The 25,096-nt window shown below is 40.5% G+C and overlaps 1 protein-coding gene across 1 annotated transcript; it reads left to right on the forward strand.

The window, feature by feature from the left end:
- The first annotated feature begins 21,304 nt into the window (after positions 1-21,304).
- LOC110942526 lies at positions 21,305-22,462 on the forward strand. Its single transcript, XM_022184300.2, has one exon. It carries the CDS (start codon positions 21,305-21,307, stop codon positions 22,460-22,462), a length of 1,158 nt encoding a protein of 385 aa, XP_022039992.2.
- The last annotated feature ends 2,634 nt before the right edge of the window (positions 22,463-25,096 follow it).

Below are 25,096 nucleotides of genomic sequence, written 5' to 3' on the forward strand. Positions count from 1 at the left end.
ACCCATCTAGTTACACATGTTGCCAGAATTTCATTAGCATTTGACATATTAATAACTAATAAAACCAATTAATGTTAACCATCCCTTTTTTTCATGTTGAATGCAATTTACGCTGGCATTACAACTAATTCTTTTAATGTCTCATTTAAGTTTGTGAGTTAATTTCACCTCAATTAATTCTAAGTATTAAAACCAATCGGCATACATGAAATATTTTAGAATATTCTTATATAATATTTATCAATTCAGTTATAATGTTTATATTATAAAAACTTAACATTCAAGAACAAAATTAACATTTTCTACTAGCATTGGGTTAAATACTTAAACAATTTAAACTTAAACATAAAAATATATGGATTGTAACTTATCGGTTCGGTTCGGTTTTTTCAGTTATTGAAAAAGTTTATCAGAAAACCGAACCAAAATTTTCGGTTATTAAAAATCCGAAAACCGAACCGTCGGTTTTTGTTTTGGTTCGGTTTTTTCGATTCGGTTATTCGGTTACGGTTCGGTTATTTCGGTTTTCTTGCTCACCCCTAAGCTCAACACTCAATTTCAATCACATGCAAGAACTTAGGTTGAATCGAAATACCCTAATTCGACATACCTTATGATCCTCTTGACGAGGTGATCACGATTCCATGTTTAGATTTTGATTTCAACTTGGATTGAGCCTTCAATTTGTGGGTTTAGTGAATTTTAGGGTTTTGAGGATGAGGGAGGTCGCCCTCTCCTGTTCTTGATCGACCAGACATCCAAATGCGGGTGTTTGGTTTTGTTTTTAATTAAAACTAATAATATAAGTTTCAATTTTAACAACATAGGCCCCTCTACTTTTGTTAATCATATAGTTTGGTTACTTTAACCATATTTGTTCTATTATGTCAAGACACCAACTAACTAGGTTAATATTCCTAGTTCCCGGGAGTTATAACCCGTTTTTATTTTAAGTCCCATTAACTCGGGCTCTTATAGACTCAATTTCCTTAAAACTTTGATTCGTTTGTATTTAATATTAGGATTTCTTATTTAAATCCAAATATTTACCGGGTTATTTTTACTACTAACGGCACTTTACCCGTCCTTTAGTATCAACGGAGTTTGATTACCAAACTCGTTTTCGGGGTGTTACAGTATATCGAGTAGTAACAACGCACGAAAGTGCGGGTTGTTACAATCGGAACAAGAAGTAGATCCTCGCCAGGAAAACCATCAGCTAGCGGTATAAAGTCACCCAAGTCAGGTAAAGCAAATGGCTGAAAATCATCATCATCGCTACTCTCAGTGTTTGAAGTGAAAACCTCAGGGTCCGGGACAATCTCATCGTCCGATACTATGGCCATAGGGTCTACGGTATCTGACAACTCACTCTTCGATGAAGACATGGTGTCTGTAACAAACAATCACAACATATGCACATATATCAATAATCATCAAATAAGCATGTAAATAGAGACAAAGTAAACACGTATCCATCCTAGTCTTCCCAGACTATCCCACCCAGCCTCTCAGACTAGACTGAACTACCTAGCCTCTCAGACTAAAACCTTCCTAGTTTCTCAAACTGAACTACCCAGTCTCTGAGACTAAACTTCCCCAGTCTCTTAGACTGAACCTTCCCTAGTCTCTTAGACTAAACTTCCCCAGTCTCTTAGACTGAATTATGAATATAAGCTTTGAAATGTGTTTTGTGCCCTTTGTTTGTAAAAATGTTTGTTTCCCTGGATCTGGACGTTTTGTGTATGCAATGTAAACATGTTTGAAAACATTTTCGTGAGAGACCTAATGATCGTAGTCTAGACTCGAGAAAGAATCCTAGCTCGCTACGATCGAAGCTCTGATACCAAGCTGTTACACCCTGACTTTTGCGGAAGCGTGATTATTGGTGTGACTTTCTTAGTACCATTGCATTCAATCATAACAACGCTATATGATAAAAACCATAAGATGTTCATCCATTAATTAAGTTTGAAAATACCACAACATACTTGTCTGAAACATAGACACCAAATGTTAAGTTACAACCACAACATGTTTAAATGAGTTCATGAAGACTCAACAAAAGATCTTAAATAAAAACCGGGTTTAGAAACATGTATCCCGTCCAGGAACAGGATACACCTCTTAAACCCTGTGACCCCGGATGACATCTTTTATTTATTACGCAGCTTGAAAACTTGCAACACCTGCCAGATCCACTTAGTTCCCTGAAATACATGTAACTTGAAAACATCAACAAAAGTTGAGCGAGTTCATGTGTTTGTATAAGTATGCATAAACCTTTGTAACAGTGTATGAATGTATGTTCGTAAATCCCGGTATGAAAGCAAACAATGAAAAGATCATCAATGGTTTGCAAGGCCACTGATATGTGTGACGGTGTAGGAAGACTCAAACCTAGCAAATTTGTACCGGGCTTCCGGCTGGAAGACATAGTCACATTTTTCATTCCTTGTCGAAAATATGATATAACTTGGTAATATTTACAAAAATCATATTTTCATTTCTTTCGTATCCAAAATAATATTTACCAAAAATATATTTATAGCGGTAATTTCCGGAATATTTTGTAAGTTACGTTCTATTGTTTGGTTTCACATTATTAAGCGTGTAACTTTTATATTTATTCCTTATGAATTTTTGGTATTACTTTGGATGGTAAATTTTGTTAAGTTATATTACTTTAAATCCTAAAATAATATAACTAATACACAAAGGATACAAGTAATCACACACGATGTGTTTCTGTTGTAAATATATATTCTAAATACATATTTATCCATCTTTATTTATAAAAACCAACCTCCAATACTTTTATTTTTGTAACAAATTCTATGGCAAAGTTTATATTGAAAATCATAGTTAAAACACACTTGTAAATATTTGTTTAGAAAATATTTTGCTAAGTGTTTGTATTTTTAGAAAATTTTGCCATAGTTTCCCCTAAAAATGGAGGTGTCCATGCTATCAAAGCATATCATTTTCTTTTCAAAATCATCACAAACAATCAACAATCAATGTACACTTACCAAGTGCTAAAACAATGCTATTTTCATAACAATCATGAACTTGAACTTTCATAAAAACTTGTAGTAACTTGGTAGTGTGTTTAGTAGGTTTAGTTACCCTTTAAAGTGTGTTTACTTCTTTAAAAATCTCATTCTTAAAGGATTTAGGTGTTTACAACTTACTAGATGATTTTTCCAAAAATCATTCTCTTGAATTTTTCTTGTAAACAATGTATCATTGTACTTGTTTCACCACTAAAAACATGGTTAGTTTCTTTAAAAACAATGTTCATGTAAATCTTTGTGATTTAGCTTGGTTTCTTTGGAAAACTATTTTAGAAATTATCCACTCACAAGACTTGTATCATCATCACATGAAAACAACTTTTATTATTCAAGTTCATGTAAACATAAGGCATGATGATCTTGGTCTTTCACAAGATCATCACATTAGCTTACTAGGTCATGTATTTAATCACAATCTAGTAGGTTCCATATGATGTCTAACATCACTAACACTAATAATCAATCAACAAGAATCAAATAAACACAAATCAACAAGTATTCATATGTTTATAAGCTTATGTTAGAGATTCATGAATATGTCTTTTAGTGTTCATCAAGATTAACAATGTATATCATCTTTTAACCAACAATATATGAAGTATCAAAGGGTTATGAGGGCCTTACTACTAGCACAAGGCTAGGGAAGAACACTTGATGTTGTAGATGACAAATGTGGAGGATAAAAGCTAACGGGAGAGGTCCTTCAAGATCCACAAGCTCCACACTTCGTTAGACACCTTCTTACACCTTTGGATGATCTTGGATTGAATGAACAAGACTTGACAATGGTGGTGGTGTTGTTGTTGATTCTCGGCCGAGAATGGGAGATGAGAGGGAGGAAATGAGGGGTGTGTTTGTGTGTGTGAGAGATATGAGAATGATCATCTTCTTATAACATGTTTAAGTTTTACCCAATGGTTAATATGTCCTCAATAGTACAAGACATATCTCTAAACAAATCCTCATAAGATCAAGGAAGATTTAGTGTGATCAAGAAAGATTATGGTGGGGTCACTTGTGACCGTCCACCTAGGGGGGAGGGTCTTAGTTGGGTTTAAATGGTAGGTTAAGTGATTTAGTTAGAAGTTAAGTGTATTAGTTAGTGTTTATGTGTATGATGTGCTATATAGTGTGCTAGGGTGTTTGGGGATCATAACTAGCTCAGAAACACTAAAACAATGCTTCTAGTATAATTTTGGTGTTTCGGGTAATGTCCGGTTGTTTGGTTCGATACCGGTTCGTTAAAGTGTCAAACTATTCTGTTTAGTGATCTTTATGTATCCTTTTGTGACACTTTTAATTCTCGACACTTAGGAAAGCATTCAGGACCATTTAGTCATATTTTTGCATGTTACTAGCTTGTTAATTTGCTGATTTTTGCTGAAATATGCTGAATTCAGCACTTTAAGTGGGTTTTAGGCACTTTCCGGCACTTAAACTATCACCTAGTGAAGCAGTCTTGTGATCCTCACTTTCCTACACATTGTACTAGTGTAGTACCTTGTCTCTGGCCCATACGGGGTCTCAAAACACTGTCTGTCTATGTACTGAACATCGTCAGCATTTTCTGAGTTATCCGCTAACTGTGCTAACCGTGCTTTGTGCATCGTTTATGTCACTAAAGTTTGTATGTAAAAATGATGTGACAGTATGAAATGTGATGCACATGTAAGTATAATGCAAAAATCAGAAAGCAATCAATTGTAATTCAGCACAGTCATTAAGCACTAACCATGGTTAATTAATCGTACGGATACCTGGATTTTTGACGGTTGTCACATTGGATGGGAGGTGAGGTTTTACCGATTGTTCCGGTGTCGTGCCTTCAGGCTGGTGGAGGTCGGGTTTCCGCGCATCTGGGAGAGCCAAGGGGCTGGCGGCGGTCGAGTAGTTGACCTTAACCACTGCGCCCAGTGTCACAGTGGTTGGCACACGGTTCCTTGACGTTCAAAAAAAACAATTGAAAAATCATTCGATACTTCTTTTAATACTTCGTTGATAATTAATGAATAATTAAATAGTCTTGTTTAATGTTTAGTGTAGACATCTCAACACTTGTGTCTTAGCGGTAGGCAACTTAGCTTTTTCAATAGAGACTCAAGTTTAATTCCCACTTGTGTTATATGAGGTCCGGTGGATATAGGCAATAAAGAATTTGAACTAGGCCTTGTGCGAGGTTGTCAGTTCGATTCCCAAGCCCACCCAGGTTTTCATCCCACCGTGTGTTACGCCAAAGAGTTCTGCTCTTCTGGTGGCACAATGACTCAAGTGACAGCCGGTGATATAATTTTGTCACAGCCCCCGATCCCTATCTCCCGGGAACGGGCGGCCGTGAGCCAGTTTCGGTGGTATCACATTTATTTATCCAATTTGGCAGCGGAAATTTTCATCAGGACCGTAGTTAGGAAATATTTTAATCAAAGTAAACCACCATGTTTTATAATATTATACATATGGGTAAAACCCAAGTTTTCAATACACACGTTTCATAGGAATAAATCCAATTTATTTATTAAAAAGCATCTCTTTTATTCTTAGGTAACTTTATTGCCACTTTTCCAAGCCTTCAGTGCTGTCCAGCTGGCTTCTATTTGGCTTTCACATATTGTTACCTGAAACGCGTTTTAAAAACATTTTGTCAGTGGGAAATACTGGTGAGTGAATCCCAGTTTAATCAAGTTTAAATAAAAATTCACAGTGAACAGTATTGAGGGCGCATCCGCAATTACATTTGTTTCCAAGTTATATCAATTACCACCACACGGTAATGTCGTTCCGACTTATGGTCATGTTACTCCTTTACCAGGTGGTAACAAATTTTGTATACAAAACCCCAAATTTACGGACTGTAATTGTATTCTTACAAATACTCAATAACTGTTATTCGCATAGAAATTTAAGGTTTTGTAAAAGCAGTTAACAAAAAGTGGATCAACTCACATTGTTGTCTTAGGTGATTCTTTAGGGTTTCCTGGTGAATGTCTATAATTTACACAAATGCACGTGTGTTAGTATAATAACCCATTTTAACATTAGTAATACCCTCCCCGAGACGGCATTCCAACGACTACGTCGGGCAGAACCACGACAGCCGTTACGGAACCCTAGATCAATCGGGCAGCGTATCTAATACGTTTCCAGGGTTTATAATACTTACATCGTAGCAGAACCTCGCTATTTTAGGGGGTATAATGCCCGGGTATAGTGTATACTACTCGGAAATTTAGTAAGAAAGAAAGAAATTGAGCGATCGTCGAATGAAGCCGATGCGTGCTATTTATAGGATCTGATCTGGGGTCTCTCGCGGCCCGCGTGACATATGGGCTAAGCTTACGCGGCCCGCGTCAAGGCTGGGTCAACGCGTAGCTTGGCCCAGTCATCGTATAGCTTTGACGGGTTTTGGGCCAGGTGGCGGCCCAGGGCGTTGCCAGATTTCCAGGTGTTCGCGGCCCGCATGAACTTGGGCTACCTTGCACGCGGCCCGCCTTAACTTATAGTTTTGGCGAAGTCTGGTTACATACTCGCGTGGCCCGCATAAGCTTGAGGTGAGGCCCTACGCGGCCCGCCTCAGCTTAATAATTATTGTTTTTATTTATTTTATATAGTATAATCTATTTTGGGGCTCGGTTTTCACATACGGGGTGCATATAAAGACAAGTTGATATATTTAAAGATATATTAGGGTGACACAATTATTATGAGAGGTGTCGGTTTTACCGAGGGTTGTTATATCCTCCCCACCTTGTTTTAGAGCTCGTCCTCGAGATCTACTGGAACAAGTGTGGATATTTCTTTTGCATTTCGGATTCAAGCTCCCACGTGTACTCGGGTCCTCTTTTGGAGTCCCACTTTACTTTGACTAGAACTAGTCTTTTGTGCTTGAGATTCTTAATTTTCCTATCTTCAATTTGCAGAGGCTTCTCCACAAACTTGAGTTGTTCATTAACCTCTATATCCTTAAGAGGTACTACGAGTGATTCATCAGCTAAACACTTTTTGAGATTAGATACATGATACACATCATGTATTCCTGCCATTTCCTCTGGCAGTTGTAGCTGATAGGCTACCGGTCCTATTCTTTCAAGAATTTTGAAAGGTCCAATATACCTGGGACTAAGCTTTCCTCTTTTGATGAATCTTACCACTCCTTTCCAGGGAGAGACTTTCAATAATACTTTATCTCCCACTTGAAATTCTAATGGTTTGCGTCTGTTATCAGCATAGCTCTTTTGGCGATCACGTGCTGTTTTCAGTCGTTCCTTGACTTGAATGATTTTATTAGTTGTTTCTTGTACTATTTCGGGTCCAGATAATTGTTTTTCCCCAATTTCTGCCCAACAGACTGGGGTTCTGCACTTTCGTCCATAAAGTGCTTCGAATGGTGCAGCATTGATACTTGTGTGATAACTGTTATTATAAGAAAATTCTATCAAAGGTAAGTGTTCGTCCCAATTACCTCCGAAATCAATTACACAAGCTCTAAGCATGTCTTCCATTGTCTGAATCGTTCTTTCGCTTTGCCCGTCCGTTTGAGGATGATAAGCGGTGCTTAGGTTTAGCTTAGTTCCCATTGCTCTTTGAAAACTTGACCAAAAATGAGAAGTAAAACGACTATCTCTATCAGACACAATTGATAAAGGTATGCCGTGTAAAGAAACGATTTCATTTACATACAATTTAGCTAATTGTTCCATGCTAAAGGTTTCCTTCATTGGTAAGAAATGGGCTGATTTGGTTAGCCTATCTACAATCACCCAGATTGTATCATTACCTTTTCTTGTTTTGGGTAATTTGGTAACAAAATCCATTGTTATCAATTCCCATTTCCAGACTGGCATTTCTAATTGCTGTAACAAACCTGAGGGTTTCTGATGTTCAGCTTTAACTTGTGAGCAAGTTAAACATTTAGAAACATAAGCTGCTACCTCCTTTTTCATTCCTATCCACCAGAAATTTTTCCTTAAATCCTGGTACATTTTATCACTTCCTGGATGCATCGTATATTTAGACTTATGAGCTTCTTCTAATATACGGTGACGTAAATTTCCTAATTTAGGTATCCACATTCTCTTTTTATGGAACCTCCAAATTCCATCTGTTCCTTGTTCTAATTCCTTAATCATTCCTTTTAATTTTTCAGTATCCTCCTTGATTACTGATTCTTGTGCTTTTCTAATCTGATTGTTTAAATCTACTTGTAGATTTAATTTAAGAGAACGTATCCTTTTTGGCTTTTCGTGATATTTTCGACTTAAAGCATCAGCCACCACATTGGCTTTTCCTGCATGATACTGGATATCACAATCATAGTCACTAAGTAATTCCATCCAGCGTCTCTGTCTCATATTCAATTCTTTTTGCCCGAAGACATATCTTAAACTCTTATGATCTGTGAATATGGTAAACTTATTACCATAAAGATAATGTCTCCAAATCTTAAGGGCAAAAATTATGGCTCCTAGTTCCAAATCATGGGTCGAATAATTTCCTTCATGACTCTTAAGCTGTCTAGATGCATAGGCTATAACCTTTTGGCGTTGCATTAATACGCATCCATAACCTAACTTAGAAGCGTCACAAAAGACTACAAAGTCTTCAGTTCCTTCTGGTAATGCTAGTATTGGTGTATGGGTTAATCTTTGCTTAAGAATTCTAAAGGCTTCTTCTTGTTTTGGTCCCCATTCAAACTTAACAGATTTACAGGTTAACTTAGTTAAAGGAATGGCTATTCTAGAAAAATCTTGAATAAATCTTCTATAATAACCGGCCAATCCTAAGAAACTTCTAACCTTGGTTGGTGACTCTGGGGTTTTCCATTTGGTAATTGCCTCGATCTTTGTTGGATCTACATGAATTCCTTCATGGTTAACTAAATGTCCGAGAAATTGTGCTTGTTCTAACCAAAATTCGCACTTTGAAAACTTAGCATAAAGCTTCTCCTTTCTCAATAAACTTAAAAGTAAGTGCAAGTGCTTTGCATGCTCTTCTTTACTTTTAGAGTAAATTAGAATATCATCTATGAAAACAATTATGAATTTATCCAAATATGGCTTACATATTCGGTTCATCATGTCCATAAATGCGGCTGGGGCATTGGTTAAACCAAATGGCATGACCGTAAATTCATAATGACCATACCTTGTTCTGAATGCGGTTTTAGGAATATCCTCTTCCTGTACCTTTAATTGATGATATCCTGATCTTAAATCGATTTTAGAGAAAAATCGAGCTCCTTGAAGTTGATCAAACAAATCATCGATCCTCGGTAATGGGTATCGATTCTTAATCGTGACTTTATTCAATTCACGGTAGTCAATGCACATACGCATTGATCCGTCCTTCTTTTTAACAAATAAAATCGGCGCTCCCCATGGCGATGAACTTGGCTGTATAAATCCTTTCTCCAACAATTCGTCTAATTGTTTCTTTAGTTCTTGCATTTCAGCGGGTGCCAAACGGTAAGGTGCTTTGGCAATCGGTGCTGTCCCTGGTAATAGGTGAATTCTGAATTCAACATCCCTGTCTGGTGGTAGTCGTGGCAATTCTTCTGGAAAGATATCTGAAAATTGGGACACTACTGGAATGTCTTTTAACTCTTTTCCTTTAGTGTTAGTGATTATAGAAATCAAATACACTATAGATCCTTTCCTTATACAACTTGCAGTTTTCATCATAGAGATGAATTTAGTGGATCTAAATGGTTTATCTCCTTTAATTGAGATCTTTTCACCTCTTGGTGATTTTAATTGAATTGTCTTTTGATCACATAAAATACTGGCTTTATTGGCTATTAACCAATCCATTCCTAATACTACATCAAATCCAACCAGATTCATTGGGTAAAGGTTTGCCATAAATTTTTGATTAAAAATTTCTATTCTTGCCCCCTGCAAGATTTCAGAAATCCTAACAGTTTCTCCATTTGCAGTTCCTACTAGACATTCTTGTGGTAGTTTAGTTAATGATTGAATTAGGAGTTTGCAAAATGAAGTATTAATAAAACTTTGGTTGGCACCAGAGTCAAATAATACTTTAGCAAAAATATCATTAACTAAAAACGTACCAGCAATTACGTCTGGAATCATCCTGGCTTCCTCTATAGTTAAAACGAATGCTCTAGCATTTTTAGTGTTCTTGTTGTTCGCAGCTGGGGCTAACTTTGGACAGTTTGGCTTGATATGACCTTTTTCTCCACAATTGAAGCACATCCCATTAGTTGGTTTTCTTCTGCATGTCTCCTCCTTATGTCCTGGTGCTTTGCAGAAATTGCAGTAAGTAGAGCATCTTCCAGAATGCTTCTTTTTGCAGGCTTTGCAGTATGGTGCAGAGGTAGAACCTACATTCCTACGATTGGAATTCCCAGAACGGAATTCTTGAGTAAGCCTTTGGGTTAGGTTTCTTCTCTGGTCTTCTTCTCTAGTACGGATTAACTCATCTGTCAAGGTATTGGCTAGTTCTACAGCTTCTTCTATGGTTTGGGGTCTAGCTGCCTTGACTACATGTCTAATTTCTCCAATTAATCCCCAGATGTAACAGGAGATTAATACCGGTTCAGGTGATGCAAGCGTAGGTACTATCCTAGCATATTCAAAGAATGTGGTAGTGTAACCCTTGCTGTCTACTCCGGTCATTCTCAGATTCAGAAACTTATTTGCTATTTGTTCCTTTTCATTGGGAGGGCAGAATTTTCTTTCTACCGTATTCTTAAATTCCTCCCATTCCATGTTATAAATCCTATCACTTCCTTTTGACTGGAGGATAGTGTTCCACCATTCTAAGGCTGCATTTTTAAACAGATTTGAAGCAAACATTATCTTATCTTCTTCAGCACATTTGCTTATTTTTAGAACAGCCTCAGTTTTCTCTATCCAGCGTAGAGCTGCAATGGGTCCTTCATTGCCCGAGAATTCTATTGGTTTACAGGACCAGAATTCTTTGTAAGAACAACCATATGGCATGGTTCTTCTTCTTTTGGGAATGGGCGCTTGAAGTACGGGTCCATTGTTCACGCTGTTTTCCAGTTCACTGGGTCGTTTACTATATGCTTACTTTTATTATTCGCTTCTTGAACTGTTTGAATAATAAATGGCATTGCATCTATAATTCCTTGTGCCACTATATGTTGAACGGCACTATTATCCATTTGGTTTCCATTGTTATTGTTGTCCGGATTCTCATTAACCACGTTAATGTTACTCTGGTTATCGTTATTCAGATTATCTTGATTTCCTTCGTCGGCCATCTGAATTTTAAACATTTACTAAATATTAATATCACAATTAATATTTGAATATAGCCAATCACATGACACGCACGTTTAACCAAAAACGTCGAGCATTGCGACTTTTACTCTATTTATATAGTATGCATCATTACACACTAGTACTGAAATTTAAATTACAATACTGACTGGAATGTAAAGCTACAATACTAATAATAAGCATCCGTAGTTTTTTTTTCTAACACATACACACATATATTATTTTATTATTATTATTATTACTGTTTCTACCATCACCTTCACTGATATGGATTCATCCAAAAATCCATATTACGCTCATCGTATTTCCATACGAGGCGTTCTCCCACCTATCGCATACGATCACTGCTTTCTAAAATTTCCTCCCCAAAAGTCCTAAGTTCCTGGACATTTTCTGCACTCATTGGGGGTGCAGGTTCTAGGACTGGATTTGGAAACTGAGGTACGGGTTCCTGATACGGAGGCATAGGGGCTTGGTACGGGTATGGATTCTCTAAAATTTCCCTAACATATGCATCACTAATGTTGTAGGGATCTTGAGGATCTAACCCTGGGTAAGCTCCTAAGTTGGGCATTGGCACATTTTCCTGTATTGGGTTTTGTTGCACGTAGTCCCTAACATCGTCCCACCAGGGGTCGTAGTTGTTTGGGTCTAGAGGATCAGGTGCAGGTACCCTAGGTATTTCCTCCGGGTTGAAATCAGGCATTTCTATCTGGTCTTCTACTTCCATGGGTTGATCAGGATTTTGTGGTTGGGGTGCTAGCATTTGTTCCAGGTTTGGGTCAGCAGCAGTGGTTGCTAAAATATGGATATTAGCGATACCCCTATTGAGCATATCCTGATTATAAGCATCAGTTTCTCTTTTTGCTGCGGCTAACACTCGCTGTTCCTGCAACTTTTTCATTCTTTTCCTACGCTCGTGCGCTCCCCTACTGAACCATCCCCTCTTTTTCTGAGGAAATGGCTCTTCAGACTGAGCCTTAAACACAAAGATCCCTTCTTCTGTGTCAGCAGAATACCCTGAGAGGGCAGGCTGAGAAGAGGAGGTGCCTTCACTCCTAGTCGAACCAGACAGTTGACGATAGGCGTCAGATGGTCCTTGGTCGCTCATACTGTAAACTAACAAATAGTCAGATAACACATAGCAAGAAATACAATTATACACGTATTTCCATAATTTATTTCCTAACACTTTGAATTTTGATGTCAGCAGAACACTTCTGTGGCTGAATCAGTGGCATAGCTCTGATACCACCTTCTGTCACAGCCCCCGATCCCTATCTCCCGGGAACGGGCGGCCGTGAGCCAATTTCGGTGGTATCACATTTATTTATCCAATTTGGCAGCGGAAATTTTCATCAGGACCGTAGTTAGGAAATATTTTAATCAGAGTAAACCACCATGTTTTATAATATTATACATATGGGTAAAACCCAAGTTTTCAATACACACGTTTCATAGGAATAAATCCTATTTATTTATTAAAAAGCATCTCTTTTATTCTTAGGTAACTTTATTGCCACTTTTCCAAGCCTTCAGTGCTGTCCAGCTGACTTCTATTTGGCTTTCACATATTGTTACCTGAAACGCGTTTTAAAAACATTTTGTCAGTGGGAAATACTGGTGAGTGAATCCCAGTTTAATCAAGTTTAAATAAAAATTCACAGTGAACAGTATTGAGGGCGCATCCGCAATTACATTTGTTTCCAAGTTATATCAATTACCACCACACGGTAATGTCGTTCCGACTTATGGTCATGTTACTCCTTTACCAGGTGGTAACAAATTTTGTATACAAAACCCCAAATTTACCGACTGTAATTGTATTCTTACAAATACTCAATAACTGTTATTCGCATGGAAATTTAAGGTTTTGTAAAAGCAGTTAACAAAAAGTGGATCAACTCACATTGCTGTCTTAGGTGATTCTTTAGGGTTTCCTGGTGAATGTCTATAATTTACACAAATGCACGTGTGTTAGTATAATAACCCATTTTAACATTAGTAATACCCTCCCCGAGACGGCATTCCAACGACTACGTCGGGCAGAACCACGACAGCCGTTACGGAACCCTAGATCAATCGGGCAGCGTATCTAATACGTTTCCAGGGGTTATAATACTTACATCGTAGCAGAACCTCGCTATTTTAGGCGGTATAATGCCCGGGTATAGTGTATACTACTCGGAAATTTAGTAAGAAAGAAAGAAATTGAGCGATCGTCGAATGAAGCCGATGCGTGCTATTTATAGGATCTGATCTGGGGTCTCTCGCGGCCCGCGTGACATATGGGCTAAGCTTACGCGGCCCGCGTCAAGGCTGGGTCAACGCGTAGCTTGGCCCAGTCATCGTATAGCTTCGACGGGTGTTGGGCCAGGTGGCGGCCCAGGGCGTTGCCAGATTTCCAGGTGTTCGCGGCCCGCATGAACTTGGGCTACCTTGCACGCGGCCCGCCTTAACTTATAGTTTTGGCGAAGTCTGGTTACATACTCGCACGGCCCGCATAAGCTTGAGGTGAGGCCCTACGCGGCCCGCCTCAGCTTAATAATTATTGTTTTTATTTATTTTATATAGTATAATCTATTTTGGGGCTCGGTTTTCACATACGGGGTGCATATAAAGACAAGTTGATATATTTAAAGATATATTAGGGTGACATAATTATTATGAGAGGTGTCGGTTTTACCGAGGGTTGTTATAAATTTCCAAGTGGAACACCAAAAAAAGCCAAACATAGCCTGGCTGGAATGAGACAATACAGGGCTCTCTCATTTAAATAATGGGAAATAGCAAGATTAGCCAATAATTGGTCAAAGTTTCGAAACTAGCCAACGGAAGTGTCTCGTTGAGCCTTTACCATATTGCTGAAACGTCTTGACGATGGACCAATCACTGGCTGCCACGTGTCTGACAACGCTAAAACGTCTCAGAAGTCTTAGCTGAGACGTCTTCATATGGCTTGAGACGTTTCCTCATGGCTTCATATGGCTTGAGACCTTTCCACATGTGGCTTGAGACGCTTTCTCATGGCTTCATATGGCTTTACATGGCTTGAGATCTTTCCACATGGCTTGAGCCCTTTCCACATGGCTTGAGCTCTAAAATGACATTTAACTCTTTATAAAGTAACCCTAAATTCCCTTAAATATATATAAAATTAAATAAAATAGTTGGTTGTTAGGATTTTCTTATATTTTTTAAAGTTTTTTTACTTTTCTTAAGTTTTAAAGTCTTTTAGAGTTCTTATACACACATACATACACACCATGTTGTAATATATATGAGAATTTCAAAAGAATAATTTTTCATAATCTTAAAAATTTTAGTGATTTAAACTTTTATAACATAATACGATTACTTAAAACATATTTTCAAATTTTTAAACTAATCTTCCTCACGATTTTTAAACTCTTATATCTATTTCCTACGTTTACATTTTTTTTCCTTAAAAATTACACCATAAAAAGCCATACTAAGAGGGCACCCCTGTTATATACGTGCATGTGTGTGAAATCATATTCCGTATAACAAAACGTAAGGATCAACAAAATTTAATATTTGTTTTCTTAATATCTAAAATAATAGGTGGCATTTGTTATTTTATTGACTTCTCATTTAAATGGTATAACTAACATAATTGAGCCGATAAGATTGTTTTTTCTATCTCTTTGCAACACACAAGCCTTGTTTTTTCTGAGACGTTACAGGGTATGGCTTTTTATGGTGTAATTTTTAAGAAAAAAAGAAACGTAAACGTAGGAAATAGATATAAGAGTTTAAAAAATGTGAGGAATATTAGTTTAAAAATTGAAAATATGTTTTAAATAATCATATTATGTTACAAAAGTTTTAATTACTAAAACTTTTAAGATTGTGAAAAATTATTCTTTTAAAATTCTCATATGTATTACAACATGGTGTGTATAAGAACTCTAAAAGACTTTAAAACTTAAGAAAAGTAAAAAACTTTAAAAAATATGAAAAATCCAAACAACCAACTATTTTATTTAATTTTATATATATTTAACGTGATTTAAGGTTAATTTTATAAAGAGTTAAATGTCATTTTAGGGTTCAAGCCATGTGGAAAGAGTTCAAGCCATGTGGAAAGGTCTCAAGCCATATTGAGTCATATAAAGACATGAGGAAACGTCTCAAGCCACATGTGGAAAGGTCTCAAGCCATATGAAGCCATGAGGAAACGTCTCAAGCCATGTGAAGACGTCTCAGCTAAGACTTCTGAGACGTTTCAACGTTGTTGGACGTGGCAGCCAATGATTGGTCAATCGTCAAGACGTTTCAACAATATGGTCAAGGTTCAACGAGATGTTTCCGTAGGCTAGTGAAGAGGTATGGTCCCAATTCCTTGCCTACATGGCAGGGACCACACCACTTTTGAGCATACAAGGCGTCCATATCAGCGAAGCAATCCAGAAGCTTCTAGAAACTTCTAGAAGACTCGCAGTTGGCGCCAAAGATGCTCTATTCGACATAAAGGACAACACGTGTCACCACTCACAGAATGCCACATAGGCCTGCGACAAATCAGGGAGCAGAGCTGACAACGCCAGTACGAGGTATCCAACGTGGGCAAATGTAAGAACGCCATGTGTACCACTACACCTACCGTGACAGAGCAGACCAAGAGGATATTCCCCTTGGTCGGACAGCTGGCAAGCGCCCACAGCTGGCACAGCTGCTCCTTCCTTCTTCACCCTCCGGCTATAAATAGGACCTTCATCATTCAGGTTCAGGATCTTTACTCTCCATACTCACTCTATACACACACTGTTTATTTCTCTCAGAACAGTACTTATTCTCACGCCGGAGCCTGGTTAAGAGGGAAATCCCCTTTCTCCCCCTCTTAACGAGACTGGCGGTGTTTACTGTTTTGCAGATCTCAAGCCATCGATACGAGCAAGAAAAGAGGTTGAACCCCATAGACGAGATAACCCCATCGATAAACCTTGTGTTAATCGGTGTTTCATCATTGGCGCCATCCGCTTTTGGCAAAACCAACCTCATCTCTTTTCTCTATTGAAAAACACTCGTCAAAATGGCCGAACAAAATCCCTCACACCCAGTCGACGGAGAAGTTTCTTCCTTCGAACTCGTTTCGGACACAGCACACGTCCAAATGGGTCAAAGGAACGAAACCATCCAAGAGGGACAACTGAACAACGATTTTCCTCCTATCTTTGGGAGTGTATCCAGGGTTGTTAGCCAAACCACAACTGGACCCACTTTCCAAACCCCACCAGCAAGGATCATCACTCAAACCACGAACGGAGCCGCATTCCAAACTTCGACCGGGGTATTGCAACAGACACCACCACCAATGCTGACACCAAGCCATGGAGCTGGCCCCTCAGCTCCATCGGAACAAGCACAACTCAATTACTTCGCGCTTTTAGGGCTACCCGAAGGAAAAACTCTCGCTTCCTGGTATGCCGAACTGATGGCGTCCATAAACCTCGTTTATACGCAACTCAGCGCACAACAAGCCCTACTCCAGGCACAAGCTAACCAATCAGCATTTGTAACTCCACCACCAAGGTCTCTGAGTACACATACAACTCAACACACTAATGCGTGGAACCAACGTCCGGAGAGAGGACCAGTTCAGAATGTGAGAAGACCAAGCGCGCACGACACGCGCGATACCTATGGTGAAACAGAAAGAAACTTTGTGCAAAACCCCAATGTGCAAAGAAAACCGATCCAGGCTCGTTTAGGCGCGCGCAATATGAACACAGAATGGGATGAAGAAGAAGACGACCCAACATACAAAGGGGAAACCTCAGTGTTTAGCAGAATTCATCCAGAGCATGAAGCATACAAGACCGCAAAGCGCGCAGGGTACAACCCAAAGGCAGAGCATGACTATACCTTAAGCTATCGTCCAGACGACATGGCCGAAGGTTCGAAATTCATCAGGGAGATTGCCACAGCTGCCATAGACAAAACCAAGCTGCCGCACAACGTTGGCAAATACAATGGACTGACAGATCCAGACGATCACCTCCAGGTCTTCAAAGGCGCAGGAGCAACAGGTGGGTGGAACCTACCAACTTGGTGCCACCTGTTCGCACAAACGTTCGTGGGCGCGGCGCGCGTCTGGTTCGACAGCTTACCAGCAGGAAAAATTAAATCATGGGTTGACTTCAGAGAGAAGTTCCTGGCACACTTCTCTCAACAGCGGAGGCACGCTAGAGACCCAGCAGATTGCCTAAACATATGCGTCGAGACCACGAAAGCGTAGAAGATTTTGTCACAAGATATAACAAAGAATGCTTGGAGATTGGAGACGTGGGAGAAAAAATGATGCGCGCGCACTTCATGAGGGCAGTCAAGTGTGATGATCTGATCAAGCGCGTGAAAGGCAGAGACGGAGGACCCAAAGATTGGGAAACTTTCGTTGAAGCCGCCAAGACAATAGCACAGACAGACAAACAGTTGACCGGTGATGATCACCGTCAACGCGCACATAACTCTAATGACCGACATGGCAGAAAAAGCAGAGGCCAGTCATGGAGGTCTTCTAGTCATAGAGAAAGAAGCCCACCGAGAGAAGACGCGCGACACACGATCAACCAGATAGCACACAGAAAAGAAGTAAAGAGAGAAAACAGAGAGAAACAGTGGACGCCATTAACCAAGACCCCCTCGGAAGTCTTGGCCACTGAAAACCACCAATTCAAACCACCCCTACAGATGCGCAACAAAAGGGGTCAAGATCCCAATCTCTACTGTGAATTCCATAAGGATACGGGTCACCTCACCGACGACTGTTTCAGCCTCAAGCAAGAAATTGAAAGAGCCCTAAGGGATGGAAAGCTCACTCACCTGGTCAAAGGCGGAAAGCGCGACTACCGCCAAATCCAAAGAAGAGACGAAGGGCCGGATAACAAAAAACTAAGGAAGTTGGAGACCCACATGGTGCAAGGAGGTCCACGAAGACCAAAGAAAAATTACAGCAAGCGTACACAAGATGATTCGTGGCGAGAGAAGCAAGTCATCGATCCGGGGAGCACCGCGGACATCATATACGAACAATGCTTCAATCAATTTGACCAGGAGGACAAGGCGCGCTTGGAGCCAGTAGACTATCCACTAACTGGTTTCTGCAACGAGGCCGTCTTTCCCCTGGGACAGATATCATTCCCGGTGTTGCTCTCGGACGGACGAAATTCAAGAACAGAAGAAGTCACTTTCATGGTGCTGCCTGCACACTCACGGCACGACATCCTCCTAGGAAGAGAATCACAGGGAGACTTCAGCATGATTTGCTCTGCACCACACTCGGCCATCGGATTCCCAACGGAAACAGGCATCACACTGATATACGCAAGCAAGGAAGTCTTAGCAACAGATGAAATGAGGCCTACAAAAGCAAGTAAACCAGCGCCACGCGCAGAGGCAGAAAAATGGGTGTTGAATAGCGCTCACCCAGAACAAACAGTTACCCTGGGACCAGCGATGTCCGATCTAACGCGCGCAGCGCTCAAGAAGTTGTTACATGAGAATATGGACGTGTTCGCCTGGACACCAGCTGACATGGTTGGTGTTCCACGGCACATTGCAGAGCACCGTCTGAACGTCTCAGAAGACGCAAAACCAGTGGTGCACGCCAAACGCCACCTGGGTGATATAAAGCATGACGCCATGAAAGAGCAAGTACTAGAACTACTAAATGCAGGAATCATCAGAGAAGTCAGATACCAAACTTGGGTAGCAAGCCCAGTGATGGTAAAGAAACCAAACGGCAGCTGGAGAATGTGCGTCGACTACAAAGACTTAAACAAGGCATGCCCGCGCGACTGCTACGCCTTACCAGACATAGACGAGAAAATCGATTCTTTGGCAACATTCAGGTGGAAATGTTTTCTTGATTGCTACAAGGGGTATCACCAAGTTCAAATGGCCATCCAAGATGAAGATAAGACGGCATTCCGCACGCCAACAGGGCTGTATTGTGATGTGGGGTAAAATACACATATTTGTCCCATGTAAATTGTATAATTTTTATATAGATTTTATTTATTTTTATTTAGTTTTAGTGTTATATTATATTATTTCGTGTTTTGCCAGGTCCTGGTGCAAATGTAGCAAAAACGAATAATATGGAAATAACCAGCCAGTTGGGCAGAGTAGAACGCCAGTGACCGAATAAAAATTGCAGCCATTTTTCGTGATTGGGTCGAGCCCACTAATCTCTATATTATTATTTCTATTATTTAAGGCCATATATGAAAAAGAAATAAACAAATGTTATGTTTTTCATACGTATGCACAAAGGAACAACTTCAGCCAATCATATATAAGAAACTTGGACAAATAGGTAACTTGATGGGTGATTTTTTATGGACGGCAGCTTGGCAGGCCCATTAAGGGATACATCAATTCAATTGGCCGCAAGTTAGAGGGATTCCATATATTAATAAAGGAGGGAAACCATATGAGAAAAAAGGAGGATAGACGAAAATATACGGCTGAACATCGGAGGGGACGGCAGCAACGATCAGACGCACGAAGATACATTCTTAGATATTTTTTAAGGCATTTTACATATGATCAAGGTTAAAGAATCATTGGATTGAAGGTCAAGAAGCTTGGAGAGCAAGGGATTAATGGGTTTCGCTACTTAATTTCCTTAGTTTTCTATTTTTCTTGTTTGATATCTATGAATTCTTGTTTGAAACTTCGTTTGATTGTTTTTAAGACCATGTTTCTCGGCTAGATCTTTATTAACTACCTAGGTTATGACAATAGTTTAATAAAGTTTGGATTTTTATTCGGTTCTTGGCGTGGTTGTGGATTTTTCTTGCATTGTAAAAACTATGGGAATTTAACTTGGTGCGTATGCGTGCTTGTGACTATTTTATTATTGATTATTGCTTCGTATAATCCTTGGTGACGGTCTTTATCACATAATAGGGTTGTGCTAGGGTTCTTGATTTAGGTGAGTGTCTATATCACGTAATAGATCATTAATCCTTTAGGGTGAAAATCTAGTAAGTAACCTTAGAAGTAATATTCAGTAATTTAATAAAATCAAGTGTGCTGCTAAACTTGTCGCTGAGAGGCTCGAGGTTATTAATAGGTCTCGGTTTGGTTATAAGTCCTTAACATTCCATTGTCTATTAAACCAAGATTAAAACCCGTAGTTGCTTTAGACGTTCGCGCGGCAAGGTAGAACGTCTTACATAGGCACTTTCAAGAAACTAGAGGACTGAAAGGAAAATCTAGAAAGCCGGTGAGCGTAACAGCCTAGGTAGTGCCACAAGAATCGCCTTGAGAGTGTTTGAGGGGCTTAGTGGTGTCTTAATAGGTTTAGTATCTAAAGATCCTGGTTCCACACCACAAAATTATCGAATAGAAATCCATTCTGAGTTTAGCTTGCGTCTAGCCTATGTAGTTTTCATCACCACTGGTCAAAGCCTTCGTTCGAGTTCGTGTTAGTTATTTAGCTAATCTAGTTTAGTCGTTATTTGCATTATTTAGGATTTTTAGAAACCCCCCAATCAATAAACAATTATTTAAAGTCCGTTTCAGTCTAGGTCTAGATAGAGTCATTAACGTAATTTAGTAGAGTCTCTTGGGTTCGATACTCGGACTTCCTTAGGCTATACTGCATCGATCGGTACACTTGTCGGTCGTGTGGTTTAGGGTTTAGAGAGTCTTAGTTTTATAAATTTAAAGCTTAGAGAGTCTAGAATTAGGGTAATTTTAGTTGTTTTTAATTAACCCATTTTCAGCACATCAAGTTTTTGGCGCCGTTGCTGGGGACTCTTGGCGATTGCGTTGATTACTTTGTTTGGACTTGATTGACATTATACGTGCTACGTGCTATTTGTTTGAGTCGTAGGAGTCTAGATTTATTTGTTTCTTTTTGTTTTAGTTTGTCGAGTCAGTTGTTAGTCTTCTTCTTCTTCATCTCCACCTAGTCCACCACCCGTAGCTCACATGGCCCGTAGGACAGTCTACGATCAGGCGACCACTGGCTTTGCTAGTGGGAATTCCCCCATCACCCTTCCAGACATCCTGAACAATTGGTCTTGGCGGATTCCTTCCTACATCATGACGGCCATCACCAATTCATGCCAGTTTCATGGACGTGACGACGAGGATGCACCCGCTCACATCAACCGCATCACTCGTCTTTGCAGCACCTTCTCCATTGAGGGGGTGAACCTCGATGCTCGATTTCTTCAGATCTTTCCATTCTCACTCGCTGGACGCACAGCCGTCTGGTTCGATTCTCAGCCCGCAGGCACTTTCACCACTTGGGCAGGTCTCTGTGATGCTTTCTTAGCCAAGTACTTTCCACCAGCCAAGGCATCTCGCCTTCGTGATCAGATCCACTCCTTCCGCATGGAGCCTGATGAGCCGTACCACTTGGCGTGGGAGCGTTTTCAGACGCTTCTTTCCCGTTGTTCGCAGCATGGTTTGTCTGATTGGGCGTTAGTTGAAAAATTCTACAATGGTCTTACTCCTGAGATTAGAGCTCGTTTCGATACTTCAGCAGGGGGGCAACTTATGGGCAAGAAGACAGTAGCTGAGTGTAACGATTTGTTTCAAAGTTTTGCCCATTCTGACATGGATTACAGCACTACCAACAGGACTTCCATTCCTGTTCGTACCTCCTCGGCCGGTCGAGGGGTAAACCAAGTTAGCTTGGATCCATCGGTAGCTGCTGCTATGATCGAGAGAGTCAGAGAGGAGTTGAGGCAAGAGATGAGGCGAGAGCTGAGTGAGATTAAGAAGATAGTTGATAGGTGTGAGGTCTGTAGGGGAGGTCACGACACGCTCGATTGTCCCACTCTTACTCTAGAGCAGGTTGAGTTCATAGCTGGTCAGTCTAGGGGTCAATTTAGTAATAATAATAATCTTTTTAACTCCAGCTGGCAGGGTAGTGGTAGTAGTAGTGGATATCGCCCTTCTGGCGATCCCCCTGGTTTTCCATCGAGTCAGTATCAAAGTAGGGGGACTGATTTATATCAGAGTGGTCAGTATAGTGGTTCGAGTAGGCAGTTTGCTAGTAGGGGACCGACTCAGGAGAGTCAAGGCAGTGGAAAGGCTCCTGAGGTTAGTACAGGTTGGAGGAGATGTTCGCCCAGATGATGACGCAGACTCAGGCGTTCATGAAAAATCAGGAGCAGACGAATAGAAACCACGAACTTCAGCTTAAAAATCAAGAGTCTACTCTTTTAGATCTTCAGAGGTCAGTAGGGGATATAGCTAGGCAGTTGAGAGAGTCCCCCTCTAGTCAGTTTTCAGGTACCACTCACCATTCTGTGAAAGCCATCACTACTCGTAGTGGGATGAGTCTAGGAGAGGTCGCGAGAGAGAGTGTTGAGTTAGAGAGTGACGTTGAGGTAGATGAGGAAATAGAGATGGAGGCCCCAGGTAAGGTGCAACATAGGCTAGACCCAGCACGTACCACACATACCGAGGAGCCTCAGGTTGAGAAGAAAGTAGAGAAGCAGCCGGTTAGGGCTAGGCCACCGCCAGTGATTGATTATTCCCGTCTTCCGTTTCCCGCCCGTGCTAAGCAGCAGCAATACGCTAGGGAATACGAGAAGTTTCGTACGATGTTCACCCAGCTAAAGGTGAATCTTCCGTTCATAGAGGCCCTGAGATCCATGCCCAAATACGCCAAGTTCCTTAAGGATTTTCTCAAGCGTAAGGATAAGATAGGTGAGTGTTCTAGTACTCCATTGAATGGAGGTTGTTCTGCAGTGATCTTGACTAAACTTCCTGAGAAACTCACTGATCCGGGCATATTCACGATCCCGTGTTTGTTTGGTGGTGATGTTCAAAACTACGCGTTGGCAGACCTTGGTGCTAGTATTAATTTGATGCCATATTCATTTTACGAAAAACTAGGCCTTGGTGATTTGAAGCCAACTCGAATGACCCTCTCGTTAGCGGATAAGTCAGTTAAGTATCCTCGTGGGATAGTGGAGAATTTGTTAGTGAAGGTGGACAGGGTTGTCTTTCCAGCGGATTTTGTAGTCCTAGATATGGAGGCTGATGAAAAAGTGCCGTTGATTTTAGGGCGCCCGTTCTTGAACACCGCTAAAGCGCTTATAGATGTCTTCTTAGGCACAATTACACTTAGAGCGGGCGACGAGTCGGTAGTTTTCAAGGTGAATACTACGAGAGGGTCGAGTGCTCGAGTCGAAGCGATCGCATTGTTGGAGGAGAGTGGGAAGGTTGAGAGTGCCGAGAAAGAGGTGGTGACTGAGCCGAGTGTGGAGAAGGTGTTAAAACCCAAGTGTGGGGATCCACCTGATAGGAGAGTTGAAGAGTTGGAAGAGAGGTTGATAAGGTTAGAATCTAGGATAGAGACACTGAGCAGGGCTCAGTGTGGGGATAGATTTCGATATGAAACATCTAGATTTAAACCGCCCGATGACGAGTTGAGAGATTGTGAGAGATATGGGGGAGTTTGGAGAAATGCGGGAAATGATAGGTTTGATAGTGCTGCAGCCCGTAGTAGCTGGTATGGAGGTGAACTGCGCTTATATGATCCTCCATGAGTGCGTAGACAGTTGTGCACCATTTGTAGAGTTTGTATATTGAGTCTTTTATTTTGTATCATGAGTCTAAGTTAGTAGTTTTTGAGTCGTTTGTGTCGAGTCGGTATTGCTTTGGTGTTTGCTTGTTTTTGTTGATGCAGGTTCGAATATGTACCTCCCGTACTCAATCTCCATTCGGGTGATTTTGGAGCTGCTTACCAGAGATCAGGCATTTATTGAGCATACCAGTTAGAGTCAAGCCGATCGCGAACGAAATGCTATACGATCGAGCTGGATTGGACGAGAGATTTGGGGCTTATGCGTCATATTACCAGCTAAGTCCTTTCCAATTTGCCCTTGGTCTTTTATTTCTTATTTATTTTTAGTTTTTTGAGTCGGTTTCCATCCTACATTGAGGGCAATGTAAAGTTTAAGTGTGGGGATGGGAACTAGTGTTCAGTGTGTCTAGTTAGTAGTGTCTTGAGTCATAAAAAAAATTCAAAAAACGGCATTCCGCACGCCAACAGGGCCGTCCAAGTTCAAAGGGCCGTCCAAGATGAAGATAAGACGGCATTCCGCACGCCAACAGGGCTGTATTGCTACACCAAGATGCCTTTCGGCTTGAAGAATGCGGGCGCAACCTACCAAAGATTGATGAACGAAACATTCAGTGACGCCATTGGCAAGTACATAGAAGTCTACATGGATGACCTGGTGATTATGAGCAAAGAAGAAGGCACGATGCTGGTCAACATCCAAAAGACCTTCAACACGCTACGCAGCGTAAGTATCAAGCTGAACCCAGCAAAGTGCTCATTCGGAATGGAAGAAGGAAAGTTCTTAGGCTTCATCGTCACAAAAGATGGCTTTAAGGTGAATCCGGAAAAAGTCCAAGCTATAGAAAGGATGCCCTCACCATCAAACATCAAAGACATGCAAAAGTTAGCAGGACGACTAGCCGCGCTCAACCGTTTCCTAGCTAATCATGCTGCAAAATCCTTTCCGTTCATCAAAACCTTGCGCAATTGTATGAAGAAAAGCCAGTTCCAATGGACTCCGGAAGCAGAGAATGCGTTCCGCTAGATGAAAGATTGCCTCATCAAACTGCCAACCCTAACCGCACCAAACAAGGGAGAACCTTTGGTACTTTACCATTCAGCTTCCGATAGGGCAGTCGGAGCTGTGCTGCTTGTCGATCGTCAAGGTGTCCAGACACCAGTTTACTACGTGTCAC

This window comes from Helianthus annuus, chromosome 5, assembly GCF_002127325.2.
Source record: "Helianthus annuus cultivar XRQ/B chromosome 5, HanXRQr2.0-SUNRISE, whole genome shotgun sequence".
In the NCBI taxonomy this organism is placed as follows: domain Eukaryota; kingdom Viridiplantae; phylum Streptophyta; class Magnoliopsida; order Asterales; family Asteraceae; genus Helianthus; species Helianthus annuus.

Coding starts and splice junctions, on each gene's coding strand:
- LOC110942526 (XM_022184300.2), top strand. CDS start 21,305: ATGGCCCGTAGGACAGTCTACGATCAGGCGACCACTGGCTTTGCTAGT.